The 15388-nt window shown below is 52.1% G+C and overlaps 1 protein-coding gene across 1 annotated transcript in view; it reads right to left on the bottom strand.

Annotated features, from left to right (window-relative positions):
* Positions 1-15388, bottom strand: part of BACE1 (beta-secretase 1) — a 21781-nt gene extending 6393 nt beyond the window's left edge. The window contains exons 1-4 of the mRNA XM_048513383.1: positions 14902-15388; positions 2127-2215; positions 1162-1378; positions 931-1068 (exon numbers count right to left, since the gene is read on the bottom strand). Coding sequence (XP_048369340.1) covers positions 931-1068; positions 1162-1378; positions 2127-2215; positions 14902-15183 — 726 coding nt within the window. The 5' untranslated portion in view covers positions 15184-15388. The remainder of the gene's footprint in view (positions 1-930; positions 1069-1161; positions 1379-2126; positions 2216-14901) is intronic.

Below are 15388 nucleotides of genomic sequence, written 5' to 3' on the forward strand. Positions count from 1 at the left end.
AATGGCCTTCTGCGGCTGTTGCTCCCGAGCACCTGGACTGTTAAGGCATTTGCAATCTCAGATCAAAGAGGATCAAGATTGGTAGCCATAAATTGACTTCTCCTCCATAAATCTGTCCAAGCCCCTTTTAAAGCTATCCAGGTTAGTGGCCATCACCACCTCCTGTGGCAGCATATTCCAAACACCAATCACACGTTGCGTGAAGAAGTGTTTCCTTTTATTAGTTCTAATTCTTCCCCCCAACATTTTCAATGAATGCCCCCTGGTTCTAGTATTGTGAGAAAGAGAGAAAAATTTCTCTCTGTCAACATTTTCTACCCCATGCATAATTTTATAGACTTCAATCATATCCCCCCTCAGACGTCTCCTCTCCAAACTAAAGAGTCCCAAACGCTGCAGCCTTTCCTCATAAGGAAGGTGCTCCATAAACTAAGTGCTAAATAAACTTAAAACAGTTGGCATCTGGCTGTGCTCACTCAATGGGGACATGGTAGCCCTTTTTTTGTGTTCACAGAATTGTAGAGAGGCTGGAGCACTTTGCATCTCTTTCTCAGAGACTGGATACTCTCACAATTTGCTTTTGGGAAACGAAGATGTCCATATTATTTAATTTCATGAATATGCTAAGTAGTACTAGTTCATATGCTAAATTATAAGAGGTGTTTTTTATGCTGTTTAATTAGTAAAGGAAAAAAATAAGTATAACAAAAGGAGAAATAAATGAAAAATAAATATTTTTCCTGGAATGTCCCAGTTTTTCTGGAGGGGTGAGGCCCCACACACACGATTTCCCCATGATTTTAATTTTTTTTTTGGAAATGTTACATCTTTAAGCACAGCTCAGTTCTAGCAGCTCAAAGCAAGGACTCCAACCAATGGCTGTGGTCAGGTGGATGCAGCCTGGGTCCCTGCTGCTCCCTCAAAACTCACCATGCTGCCCCCCACAGTGGCCAGGGCCTCGGAGTTATTGGGTGGGAAACCAGCCCCACACAGTTGCAGGGAGAAGACATTGGGCACCCGCGTCTGCTTCACCAGCGAGTCAAAGAAGGGCTCCAGCGTGTCATCTGGCTGGGGAGGAGAGAAACCAGGGACGCAGGGTCAGCAGGGCAGGCACACCACCCCCGCAGTCCCGCAGCTGCGGTGACTTGACGGCAGACTCACCCGGGCAATCTCCGCATACGCCAAGCCCAGGATCCCTTCCCAGTTGGAGCCGTTGATGAAAAACTTGTCTGACTCTGTGATGGCAGCGATGTTCGCCCGGACCGTGACATTCGGGCCATGTGGAATGGTGACCAGGTCAGTGCCGAGTTCTCCTTCCCACTTCCCTTGAGTGTATGGCACATAGACCCCCTTCCGCAGGTCCCGGAAGGTACTGGAGCTGCAAAAGACAAAGGGAAACCTTTTGGCCCAGGAGAGCACCGGGCCAAGGGGGCTTCCTGGGGCCTCTGAATCTGGTTGACTGTGCATCTGACGCTGGGTCGTTTTGTGCAGTTTCAGTGGGTTGGTGGTTTCTGTTATGGGTTACATGCTGAAAGCCTTCTCAGTCTGTCATGAGTCTGGCCAGGAACAGAGGCTGATGTTAGCTAAATGTTCCTTTCTCACTGGACACAGCGTGTAGCACACTTCCCTCTGTGAGACACCTCTGAAGATGCCCACCAGAGATGCAGGTGAAACATTAGGAACAAGATCTACCAGACCACGGCCACACAGCCTGGAAAGCCCACCAGAACCAATTAGCTGAAATGTTTGTGGAGGATTCCTCTGCAGGCCAGAATCAGCACAGGCCTGATCTTGGGGTGAATCCACAGAGGCACAACACTGCAGGTCAAGCTCCCCCCTCCCAGCTTCTGGCTGCCTCTGCCAAGCCTGGCTCACGCAGCCATCCTCCGTGGGTGCTGTGCAGCTGAAGGGCCGGACTGCATCCCCTCCCCTCCCCTCACAGCTCAACACCTTCCCACATTCAGTGCCAGACAAATGCAGAAGGCAAACACTGGACTCTCACCTCACTGAGGGAGGCCTAGGAGAGATGGGGGAGTGGGCAGCTGCCTTGAAGGAGCAGAGCTGTCCTGACTCTGCACGTCCACCTCTCCCTCACCCCACCCCACCCCACCCCACTGCATACTCACAGCTGGTGCCGATAGTACCGCTTCAAGAAGGGGTGTGGGGCTGCACCCACGGCAAAGTTACTGCTCCCCGTGTCCACCAGAATATTCAACTGCCGAAGGGAGGGGGGTGGGAGGAGAAGAGAGGAAAAGTTTGCGTAAACACAAGAAATTCTGTGGAACTGGGAAATCAGCACAATTGTTTCACCCTGTTTGGGATAACACAGGCAGCAACACCCCTTATTTATTTATTCAAATATCCCACCCACCCACCCACCCCCGCCGTCCGGGTTTTTCCTCTAAGTCTCCAGGTGGACAAGCAAGACAAGTCAGCAAAGGTTTGGCAACGCCAGGTCTTTTATGGGCTTAATGCCAATTAGCATGAGGAATGCACAAGCTTCTGAACTACACAGAATCTCAGGTTGACCAGGCAAGCGAAGGCTCCCTCGGTACACAAAGACAGCAAGTCTGGCAAGTGGCTGCAAACATTTCCATGCTTTTTGCAGTGTCTATGAAGAGCTCTGCTTGGCACGTCTCTGCGGACTGCCAGCTGCAATGGCTCAGGAGAACGAGGCTGCTGCAAGCTCTGCTGCCCCAGGGCTCACTTCTCCACTGCCCTTCAGCCGGCCTCCAAGGAAGCGGAAAATGCTGCAGGAAGCGGGGGGGGGGGGGGGGACACCAGCTCCGGGGGCCACTGTGGCACAGTCTCAAGTCAGAGGGGACTTCAGGACTGCTGCAAAAACTCTTCACTTCCCCAAACCTCACTCCCGGAGGAACCTTTGGTCTACTGGCGGCTCTTTACAGTTGTGAGCATACAAGTGTGCAGGCAGGGGTGCTCAGTTTTTAACACCTGGGTGTAAGTTCCGACTGTCCCTATTCCGCTAGTAATTCAGTATCTCTGCATGCAAACAAGTGGCAACTACTAATGTAGTTACATTCGCCTTCAGAAAGGGAAATTTCTCAAAGATGAGGGGGACAGTGCGCAGGAAGCTGAAAGGGAAAATCAAGAGAGTCAAAACTGTCCAGGATGCTTGGAGGTTATTTAAAAACACAGTAATAAAAGCTCAGCTGGAATGTGTTCCGCAGGTTAGAAAAGGCAGCACCCAGTCCAAAAGAAAGCCACCATGGTTAACAAGAGAGGTTGAGGAAATTATCAGAAAAAAGAAAATGTCTTTTAGAAAATGGAAGTCCAGTTTGGCTGATGAAGAATATGAGAGGGAACACAAATGGTGGCAAAAGAGAAGCAAGTTAGCTGTAAGGGAGGCAAAAAAGGATTATGAGGAACGCATGGCCATGAACATCAAGACCAGCAACAAACAGTTCTTCAAGTACATCAAAAGCAGGAAGCCAGCAAGGGAAGCGGTAGATGCCGATAGTACCGTTAGATGACAAAGTTAGATGACAAAGGAACAAAGGGTGTGCTAAAAGATGGCAGGGAGATTGCAGAGAAGCTGAATGAATTCTTTGCATCTGTCTTCACCCAAGAGGAGGTGAGGAACATTCCTGCACCTGAACCAAGCTTCTTAGGAGGCGTAACTGGTGAACTAGCGAAGATAGTGGTAGACAAGGAAGAAGTTCTGGCAGCCATTGATAAACTAAATGCTACCAAATCCCCTGGCCCAGATTGCATTCATCCAAGAGTTCTTAAAGAGCTCAAGCATGAAATTGCTGATCTTCTCACTTTAATACGCAACTTATCCCTGAAATCAGGCTCCATCCCTGAAGACTGGAAGATGGCCAATGTCACACCAATCTTTAAGAAAGGATCTAGGGGGGACCCGGGAAATTACAGGCCAGTCAGTTTGACATCTGTTCCTGGTAAATTAGTAGAATCTATCATTAAAGATAAAATTATAAAACATGTAGAAAAGCAAGACCTGCTGAGAAAGAGTCAGCATGGCTTTTGCAGAGGCAAATCCTGTCTTACAAACTTACTAGAGTTCTTTGAGGGTGTAAACAGGCATGTGGACAGGGGTGAACCGGTGGACATTGTCTACTTGGATTTCCAAAAGGCTTTTGACAAAGTTCCTCACCAGAGACTGTTGAGAAAACTCAGCAATGAAGGAATAAGAGGGGAAGTCCTCCTATGGATTAAAAACTGGTTGAGAAACAGGAAACAAAGAGTGGGTGTAAATGGAAAGTTCTCACAATGGAGAGATGTCGGGAGTGGTGTCCCCCAAGGATCCGTTTTGGGACCAGTGCTCTTTAACCTATTCATAAATGACCTGGAAGTAGGGGTGGGTAGCGTGGTGGCCAAGTTTGCAGATGATACCAAATTATGTAGGGTGGTGAGAACCACGAAGGATTGCGAAGAGCTCCAAGCGGACCTTGATAAATTAGGTGAGTGGGCTCAGAAATGGCAAATGCAGTTCAATGTAGCAAAATGTAAAGTGATGCACATAGGGGCAAAAAATCCAAACTTCAAATACACGCTACAGGGGTCAGTGCTATCAGTCACAGACCAGGAAAGGGATTTAGGCGTCTTAGTTGATAGTTCCATGGGAATGTCAACTCAATGCATGGCAGCTGTGAAAAGGCAAACTCTATGCTGGGGATAATTAGGAAAGGAATTGAGAATAAAACTGCAAAAGATTGTCATGCCCTTATAATAAAGCAGTGGTGCACTGACCAAGCATTCTTGGAGTACTGTGTCCAGTTCTGGTTGCCCGCATCTCAAAAAAGGATATTGAGGAGATAGAAAAAGTGCAGAGAAGGGGCAACAAGGATTGATTGAGGGACTGGAGCACCTTGGAGAGGCTGCAGCGTTTGGGACTCTTTTAGTTTGGAGAGGAGACGTCTGAGGGGGATAGGATTGAAGTCTACAAAAAATTATGCATGGGGTAGAAAAAATGCTTGACAGAGAGAAATTTTCTCTCTCTTTCTCTGAAACAATACTAGGAACCAGGGGGGCATTCATTATGAGAAATGCTGGGGAAGAATTAGGACTAATCAATAAAGGAAACACTTCTTCACGCGAATGTGTGATTGGTGTTTCTGGAATATGCTGCCACACAGGGAGGTGGTGATGGCCACTAACACTGGACAATAGCTTCTTTAAAAGGAGGCTTGGACAGATTTATGGAGGAGAAGTCGATTTATGGCTGCACCAATCTTGATCCTCCTTGATCTGAGATTGCAAATGCCTTAACAGACCAGGGCAGGATCGGGAGCAATTAAACCTGCAGGAGAAGCTGCCATTGGCGTTCACATCCTACATGTGAGCTCCCAAAGGCACCTGGTGGGCCACTGCGAGTAGCAGAGAGCTGGACTAGATGGACTTTGGTCTGATCCAGCTGGCTTGTTCTTATGTTCTTATGTTCTTAATTTTCAGCATAATAATAATAATAATAATAACTGAGTGGAACTCAGGGCCACTCACTCCGCACTAAGTTGCTGGGCAAACTTCAGGCCATAAGAGAGTTCTTAGAACCGCTGTAGATTACACACGTGCATGTGAGAATCAGCCCTATGCATGCACAGGGAGGGGAAAGCTCTGAAAGAGGGGGAACCAGTTCAAAAATGTAAGACCTCCAGAGGATGTGAATCCCAGTAGCAGCAGCAGCAGCATGTCCCGGTGCCCCCGACTCTCTTGCTCCGGCAAGAGTCATTCATTCCCTCTTTCAGTCGTCTCCTGCCCATCTGCTTGCAAGCCAAGCCAAGCCAAGCCAAGCCGGCAGGCTGTTCTATGGGGGGGGGGGGGGGGGCATGCAAGGCCCTGCCCTAGGAAACAGACTCCGGCCCAAAAGAGCCCAGCTCCTTCAGCTCTGCGCCAGAACTGCCTTGTTCCAACAGCAGCAAACAACAGGCAAACTGGGGTCAGCTGCCAATCAGCAACACTGTCAAAGAGAGGAAGGCCCTGAGATGCAGGTGCTGGGGAAAGAGTGTGGCTCCATATCACACCCTGCCCCACGCACCATGGCCCCCTCTCCTCTGCACCTGCTGCAGCCCTGGCCAGTGGGCAGCTGTCTGGGTGGGCCTTGGAGTGCCCTGCCAGGGGTCTCAGCCAGCCTTAGTCTGACCCCAGGACAGTGTCTTTCGATCCCCTGGAATAGACAGAATGCTTTTGGACTAACCAGAACATCACAGCAGAACATCACAGCAGGACTCGGGAGGGGGCCGGACACTTGCTGAAAAGCTCCTTCCTGCTGGGCTTTTGTACAGATGGGGCGGGGGGCACGCCCCAGGTGCCAAACAGGAAACAGGGCTCTGTGAGACTTCCACACATTTGAGTGAAGCAGCACAAGCCAATGGCCTCCCGCCGCCCTCCCCGCCCCCGGGAACGGCCCTGAAACCTCCCCCGTCCCCGCCCATACTTGCTGGAAGGTGCCCTCTGCTGAGTCAGACCCCTGGCCCATCACAGAGAGTCTTGCCTGCTCAGACTGGCAGGCCCTCCCATCCCCTCCTGCCCGGTCCTTCTTAGGCAGAGATGCTGCCAGGGATGGGGACCGCGTGCTCGCTCTGCCCCTGCGCAGCTGCCTCTCCTAACACCACACTTCAGCCCCACGCAAACATGCGTCCTTGTGAGTAGGTGTGTGAAGGAGTGGGCTGCAGCCGGGCATTCCTGCATTCTGAGTTTGTCACCAGCCTGGTGAGAAGACAAACACGAGGCCCGACCCGACACCTTCCCCAGGGACAGAATCAGCAGAGCCACGCAGTGACTGCCAGCCCCTGCCTCAGCACTCTGGGCGGGGAGGGGGGATTTGAAAGTCCTCCTGCCTTCCACGGAGGAGCCCAGAGTGGGACCCCACCCCAGCAGCACGTGCTCAGCCACTCCTGCCACCTGGGTGGGAGTCAGCCTTGCTGGAGAGGGTTGGGGAGCCCGCCCCCAAGACCAGCACAAGACGACTGGGAAAATCAAACCCCCCCCCCCCCCCCCGCGCATCAATTGCCTTCAGGGGGCCCGTGTGGGGATGGTCTGAGGCTCAGCAGCTAAGGGTGCAGCACGGGTGCAGCACCTTCTCTGCCTGAGACAGGGCAAGAGGCAGAAAGGCCAGGCTGGGGGGCCCAGGGGCCTCGCTAGGTAGGAAGCAGCCTGCAGCTGGCGTGCCGCGCATGGAACTCATGAGCCCTGCCACATCCCCAAGAAGCTCAGGAGCAGCCCTCCCCTCTGCTGCGCGCTTGATGGAATTCCTCCACCCTGAACATCTTTCGGAAGCACAACAGCAGTGGCTTCGTCTGGCAGTGAGCTGGGGAAGGTTTGTGTTACTGAGTTTGTACGTGCATGGAAAGCCTTGTCAAATTGCTGCTGTAGGGCAGGGGTGTCAAACAAATGGCCCAGGGGCCCGATCTGGCCCCTTGAGTGCGACACACACACACACACACACACACACACACACACACACACACACACACACCCAGGCACAGCCCTGCCAAGTCACATTGATGCCACACCTGGCCCTCATAACACAGGAGTCTGACACCCCTGTGTGAGCGACGCTGAAGAACTGGAAATTATGCTTTAAAGAAATACAATATAAGGATATCAATATAGTAGCATTACTTATATAGATCTCTCCCTCTGCTCTTAGGTTAGGCTAACTACATTCCTTAGTTAATTACCCAGACAAGGAGCCCCCCCATCCCATAGGGCTAATTTACTGTTAGATATTGGAAGATAACCCTTTCCGCTATGCAGAGATAGCCATAAACAACCTGAATGTCTGAACACCCCGTCCTCGTTTTCCTGGCCTCTCAGGAACTTGATGACCTTACTGTTGTTACAAGAAGTACCATAAACACGGTGATAGCCGGAGAAGCCAGGATGCAATAGATAACTGTTCTCTACATTCACTTGGGTTAGAGATGCACTGCTTCGGGAACTTGCACCAAAATGTTTGGCGTGGGATGAATTTGTTTGCAACCCTAAATCTTTTGCAATGTATGTGACTCTTGCTTGATGTACCCTAAAGGAGACCGCTTTAAAACCCTGGACCTTTCACTCAGTTCGGGGCAGCTCTCATTTTAGGTGGGATCTGTGCTGAAAGCTTAGAAATAAACTCTGCTTTTATTCTGAGTAAGACTTTTGTCTGTGATTGGGAACTCTTGCCTCTCTTTCTTCCCTCTGGCTTGAGGGGAGAAGAGGTTCCACCCTTGGCCCTGGGTGGCTGTAACGGAAACTCTAGATAGAGAGGCAGCCTCTATTATATTCCATAATAACAATAGATTCTAATCTAGAACCTTTGCCAACAAAAATTGGTGCCATGACTCGGATTTAAATACAGCCCTCTGGCTCCTGCCCCTTTCCTGGCCTGGGTGGGAGCGCGCCCCTCTGCCTGAAATTTTGGCTCAGGGCTCTATCAGGTCCTAGGCCTGGGTGTCTTTTGCCTTTGTGCTGTACTGGATCCGAACAGCCAGCTGATTTCAGGAGGGCTGCCGCCGGCTTCCTATTTTTTCCCCCCTTCCCTTTTTTCTTCGGGACAAGCGCTCCAGTTTTTTCTTCTGCAAGAACACCTCCTCCGGGATCGACAGAAGCCAGGTGCAGTGAGAGATCTGTGTTTGTTTTGTTTTCTGTCTGGTCTTGGAATAAAAGCTTTTACGCCTTGTTTTGTGTTGTAGGGTACCCCTAGGCCACCTTTAAGATAGCCAAAAGCCCAGACGATCACTGAGGTCCCGTGCTGGATTTGTTTTACAGACGGGTTAAAGTTAATTGGTACCTACTGGATTACTCTGTAACAGAGGCTGATTAAAAGAACTGTGTGGAAACCCCCCTTCTCCTCTGATTCCCTAAGTCATGGTTTGGCCTAGCAAACTGCGAAAAGGATGAGAAGGGGGGCCCCTCAGTCTGAGGGACTCCAGCTCCTTGCCTGCTATTTTGCATAATTGGAAACTTCTCAAATGCAAGATTTGAGGAAAGAGGGAGAAACTGATTGAATGGTGGAGTGAAGGAATGGCCTCTCTTTTATTTGGACGGAGGTGCCCGGTGGCCTTCGGAGGGGACCTCCTGGATCTCGCCACCATTCAATCTCTCTTACCAGGTCCCTTATGACCTCGGAACGCTTCCCAGCAAGGGGCAGCTTTCGAAAGCCACCTTTTATGGAAATCAGCTTGTGCCCCGGCAACTTCTCACCATTCCTGATGGCTCATCCCTGGTGGTTTTACAGACCGCCGCCCCGGCAGCGCCAAGGGACTGGCCACTCCCCTTCCGCTGCTCGGCTCCGATCTTGCCTCCTCTCCCCGGATGGAGACTGTACCCTCCCATTCCTCGCCCGTATGTCCCGTTGATTCCCACTCCGCCGCCTACCCGAGCTCAGGATCAGGCTCAGAATCTGGCCCCAGCACCCCCTTTGGGCGACCAAGGGGGGCAGGGGGAAGCACTCCAACTAGTAGCCGCCCGAGAGCTGGAGGACAGGAGAGCCAGGGAAGCGGCGCTTGCGGCGGCAACGGCGGAAACTCAAGCTGAAATTGAGAAGTTAGCTAGAATTATTAGGGCAGCTGAGGGACTGGCAGACAGTCCCACTACTGGCACTTCCTTCCGGCGCTCAGAGCGCAGGGAAGCACTCGCCCTGACCCGGGTATGTGCCGGGAACTTTCCCTCTGAGGGACCAGGTTGTGCTGGATCAACAAGGCGCGACCTCTCTCCCGGTCCGTCTCCCTCGACAGTATCCCATTGCACACAACATGTGCGGATTAGACTACAGCCGGTGATTGATCGCCTCCTGCTTAAGAATGGCATTTTGGAGGAGTGCGCCTCTCCCTTTAACACTCCAATCGATTGGAGTCCCAAAGAAGGACGGCACTTTTCAAGCATGGTCCATATGACCTCCGCGAGCATCAACCAAATTACGGTGGATCTCCATCCAAGTCGTCCCAAAAAAAAAAATCCTTACACTTTGCTCTACCTTAATTCCCGCTGATCATGCATATTTTACTTGCCTTGGATTTGAAGGATGCATTTTCTGTGCCTCTAGATCCTGCTTGTAGAGATATTTTTTGCTTTTGAGTGGTCTTGACCCGGATGGGTCGTGAAACACAAATCCGTTGGACCAGCTTGCCTCAGGGTTTTCCAAGAATTAGCCCCACTCTTTTTGGGTCTGCTCTTGAACACAGGCTTCGAGGTTTGGGATCCCCCGGAGGGGCTTCAACCTTCTCCAGTATGTTGATGATCTTCTCCTTTCTGCAGCTGGATGCCCTTACATGCACGCATACACTATTTCTCTCCTTAATTTTTTGGCACAGGAGGGGTTCCGGGTCTACGCAGGCAAAAAAGCCCAAATCACTCTCAGGGGAATCGGGTGCTCTATCTTGGTTATCAATTAAAAAAGTGGGAGAGAGGCCCGGCAGCATCTAGGAAAGATGCGATAACCAAAATAAAGCAACCCGAGACTTCAGGAAGGATTTAAGGAAGTTCTTTAGGGAATTGCAGGTTACACCAGAAACTGGATCCCAGACTATGCTACCCTTAACAAAACCTCTGTATGAGATGCTGCGGGGGCCTGAACTCGCGAAAAATAGAATGGGAAACACTTTAAGATTAACGCTTTTCAGGCAGTAAAGCAGGCTCTTATCAGTGCCCGCGCTGGGCCTCCCTGACTCCATCGAGAAGGGAATTTTTTCTGTTCCTGCATGAACAGAAGGGAATAGCAAAGGGAGGCCTGACCCAGGAGTTTTGCTTGACACTCAGAGACCTGTAGCATACTTATCAAAACAACTTGATTTGTGTAGCCTTCAAAGGGATGTGCCCGCCGTGGCTTCCACGCGAGCTGTAGCTGCTGCTTGTCTATTAGTAGAGGATGCTTTGAAATTTACGCTGGGGGGGGGGACCTGACTGTCTATGTTCCCCATGCAGTTTTAGCCGTATTGGAACGAAAAGGGGCCCACTGGTTAACTCAGCAACGTATGGCAAAATACCAGGCCATCCCTAATTGACAGCCCAGGGGTAAAGTCGCGCCAGTCTCCACCAGGTTAAAACCCAGCTACGCTTTCTGCCTGATGAGAGTCCTCTTCTGCATGATTGCATTGAAACCCATAGACATGACTGCTTGACCCGATACAGACTTACAGGATCAGCCATTAGAAAACCCAGAGGTAGAATTTTTTAGTTGACAGATGGGGAGCAGCTATATGGTGGAGGGGAAGCGGTTTTCTGGTTTTGCAGTCGTCACCCAGAACCTCAGTCATAGAAGCCAGGAACACTGGGCCCCCTACATATTCTCCTGCACAGGCTGTGAACTCATGGCTGTAATGCGAAGCTGGTCCCTGGCAACAGGCCAGCGGGCAAATATATACTTACAGAACTCCAGATATGCCTTTGGGGTTGTACATGTCGTTTGGGGAACTCTTTGGGAAACAAAGGGCTTTTTTTACCTAACCTCTAAAGGATCAAAAAAATCAAACATGCCCACCAGCTTGTGCTGGGCCTTCCTGGAGTGTGCCATAGACAGACTCCTAAGCGAACTTGCAATTGTGTTAACCAAGGGACATGCAGCAGGGGACTCCATCCTGGCACCGGGGTAACAGAAGGGGCAGACACCGCCGCAAAAGCTGTGCAGCAGGGGAAAGCAGGTTTACTACACACTACTAAAGGAAGCTGTTGCAAAAGCCCTCATTTGAAGAAGGTTACAAAGACTCTAGAAAGGAAACTTTTGGGAGTGAAATGGAGGAAAGGGATGAGGAGTATTTAGAAAGGGCAGCCTGGGCACAAGAGGTATGGGAACCACCAGAACATGCTGCCATAACAGGAGCCCCTCATCCCAGCAGTACAGGACTCTAGACCCAATATACACACAAAAGAAAACAAATTGCGCAGAAGGGAATGGACTACACACTCCAGGGAGGACGTTGATGGTGGGGAAAACAGAGCAAAGGAAAAAAAATCTTTTGTGCCTGAAGGGCTGGTGGTATTTCAGATCTTGAAGAACTCTCTCCACGGACAGGCACCCACATTGGGTGTCAGGGTCTGATGAAATTGGTTTGATCTATATTTTATTGGAATGCCAAAGTCAGAGCACAGGCAGAAGCAATTACAAAAAAACTGTGTGTTATCTGCCAACGGACAAACGTTTCCTCCAACCGTCCTGTATGGGAGACCCCACCACCTCTATATCCCGACTCCATCCTGGCTGGACGAAGCCAGGGTGGAGTGATGCTTTAACTGTCGAATATATTTCTTGCCTAGCTGCCCTTCAGCCCCTCCACAGCTGCACCGTGACCTGAACGAAATCCGACCAGAAGGACTGACTGCCCCGCTGCATCCTTTCGTGCCGGGAGACTGGGTCTACATCAAAGGCTACAAGAAGGAGCCTCTCATTCTGGTGTGAAAGGGCCCCTTTTCAAGTCCCCTTCCCTTGCCACTCAAGCTTCAGTGAAAGTCGGAGGGTAAAGACCTGGGTCCATCACACTCGCCTGAAACACGCTGACGCACCTTGCTTGTGGAAGCTAGAGAAACAGCGGCTCGTGACGAGGACATCCTGGTCGGCTGAATTGCAGGATCTGATTTGGCGCATGCTTTTCCGCAGAAAGCCAGCCCACTGTGAAACACCCCCTCCGGCACCTGAAGCTGAAGAGGACGAAACTGACGCAGCCCTAACCTTGCCGGAAAACGAACACATCTAAACTACCTGTTGGAGTATTTTCCTGATACAGTCTTCAGTCTTCAGTAGAGGCATAGAGATCCGGGTTCTTCCCTTTCCGAGGGACCCGGTGTCCTGTGACACTGAACTATATTTTGTGTTCGAATCCAACAGCCCACGGAACTCTCCTGGTTGAAGACATCGCTGGAAAAGGACCACCAACGAGGCTGAGGTGTTTGCAGAACTGCATTAATACTCTTAAAGTTTTTTTGTTTTTTTTACTTTGTGTGTTTTGATCCAGTTTCTTAGCTGCCCCTTATGTATATGCTCCCTAACCCCTTCTGAACTCCCCGTTTCACAGTTATTGGATTGCACCCTACTTAGCTCCTGCCTGTCGCCCCTGTCCCCACTATTTCTTTACAAATATATGGTAGTGCTGTAGAAAAACATTACTGTAGAATACTTAACAATCTTCTAGCCGTCTCCCCAGTAGCCTTCCACAGTGGGGTCCTAAGATTGTCTCTACTCCCTCGTCAAGCGGCTTCGCAACACTGAACCCTGGTTCCAGTGTTAGTGTGCCCCCTCAGGTTCCTTCAGGCGCACAATTAAAAAAGGGGATTTTGTGAGCGACGCTTGAAGAACTGGAAATTATGCTTTAAAGAAATACAATATAGGGATATCAATATAGTAGCATTACTTATATAGATCTCTCCCTCTGCTCTTAGGTTAGGCTAACTACATTTCTTAGTTAATTACCCAGACAAGGAGCCCCCCCCATCCCATAGGGGCTAATTTACTGTTAGATATTGGAGAGATAATGACCCCACTTTCTCGCTTATGCAGAGATAGCCATAAACAACCTGGAATGTCCTAAACTTGACCCCGTCCTCGATTTTTCCTGGCCTCTCAGGAACTTGGTATGACCTTTACTGTTGTTACAAGAAGTACCATAAACACGGTGATAGCCGGAGAAGCCAGGATGCAATAGATAACTGTTCTCACATTCACTTGGGTTAGAGATGCACTGCTTGGGAACTTGCACCAAATGTTTGACGATGGGATAATTTGTTGCAACCCCTAAATCTTTTGCAATGTATGTGACTCTGCTTTTGATGTAAATCTCTAAAGAGACCCTCTTGAAACCCTGGACCTTTCTACCAGTTCAGTGCAGCTCTCATTTTAGGTGGGATCTGTGCTGGCTTAGAAATAAACTCTGCTTTTATTCTGAGTAAGACTTTTGTCTGTGATTGGGAACCTTTGCCTCTCTTTCTTCCCTCTGGCTTGAGGGGAGAAGAGTTCCCTTGCCCTTGGCCTAGGTGGCTGTAACGGAAACTCTAGATAGAGAGGCAGCTCTATTATATTCATAATAACAATAATTCTAATCTGAACCTTGCCAACACCTGCGGTGGGGTTTTCAAGGCAAGAGAAGCTGGGAGGTGATTTGCCATTGCCTGCCTCCCCCTGGGCTGAGGGAGTCCTGAGAGAATTGTGACTGGCCCGAAGTGACCCAGCAGGCTTCATGTGCAGGAGCGGGAAGTCAGTTCTCCGCTGCCCTTGACCACAACATCATTTACCAAACACTCCTGTACACGACCCTATAATTCTGCTCGCATGCACAGGGGCCCTTATTCACGTGCAAGCGTGCCCTGTAGCACCTGATGCGCGCGCTCTCTCACGCCTGCGCGCACACTTTACATAAGGGACCTTTAATTCCCCTGCCAGCGGCAGCATGTGCGGCCGGTGACTCTGCCTGCCAGGCACGGGGGGTGGTGGGGGGTGGGCACAGCTGAGGAGGAGGAGGAGAGGAGGAGGAGGAGGCCGGCGGGGGCCTTCCTGGAACCAGCCGACGATGAGCCAGGCGCTCCGTCCCCGCACGCCCCCTCCCTCCCTCCCTCCCGCGCCCCAGTCACAGGCCAGCCTGAATGGGGAGAAGGGGCAAGGCGGGAAGGCCAGTGATGGGGGGGGGGGGGTGTCTCCAGGGCAGAGTTGCGGCTGGCGAGCCCGGCCAAAAGCCCCCTCCCCACACACTAGAGCTGCCCCTGCTAGCATCACTCCGAGGGGTGGGGGAGGGGGAAGCGGCCAGCCAGCGGGACAAAACGCCCCCGGAGATCGCCGAGCGCGGCCGCCCACCCCCCTCCCCGCGCCTCCGCAGGGGCAGAGCAGGAAGCCACGGGCTCCGGGAGGCCGGCCGCCGCCGGGTGCCGGGCAAGGGCTTCTCGGGCCGGGAGGCCTGCTGCCTGGAGGGGGCCCCAGACGAGCGGCTGACGGCGGGGCCGGGGGTCCGGGCTCACCTTCTGGGGCGGGCTGCCCACCGTCATCTCCACGTAGTAGCCTTGGCCGGACTTGCCCCGCAAGTTGTCGATCATGCCCACGAAGCTGCTCCGCGGGCGGCCCTGCTCCACAGGGCCCTCCGCCCCCGCCGCCCGCCGCGCCCGGCCCTCCTGCGCCGCAGCCCCGCGACCCCCGCCGCCCCCGCGCAGGGGCAGCCGCAGCCCGTCGGGCCGCCCGCCGGACGCCGCGCACAGCACCAGCAGCAGCAGCAGCAGCAGCAGCAGCGGCGGCGTGCGGGCCATGGCCAGCGGCGGCCCCTCCTCGGGCTCGGGCCAGCGGTGCCGGCGACTAGACGGGGCGGTCCGGCGGGGCGTCGCTGCATCCGGCGCCGCGGCCGGCTCCTGCACGCTGGGCCCCGGGCGCCCTGGACGCCTCCGCGCTCCGGGTGGCCGCCGGAGAGCCTCCGCCGAGCCCAGGGCCGCGCCGCTGCTGCTCGCTGGGAGTTGT

Source organism: Sphaerodactylus townsendi, linkage group LG12, assembly GCF_021028975.2.
Source record: "Sphaerodactylus townsendi isolate TG3544 linkage group LG12, MPM_Stown_v2.3, whole genome shotgun sequence".
In the NCBI taxonomy this organism is placed as follows: domain Eukaryota; kingdom Metazoa; phylum Chordata; class Lepidosauria; order Squamata; family Sphaerodactylidae; genus Sphaerodactylus; species Sphaerodactylus townsendi.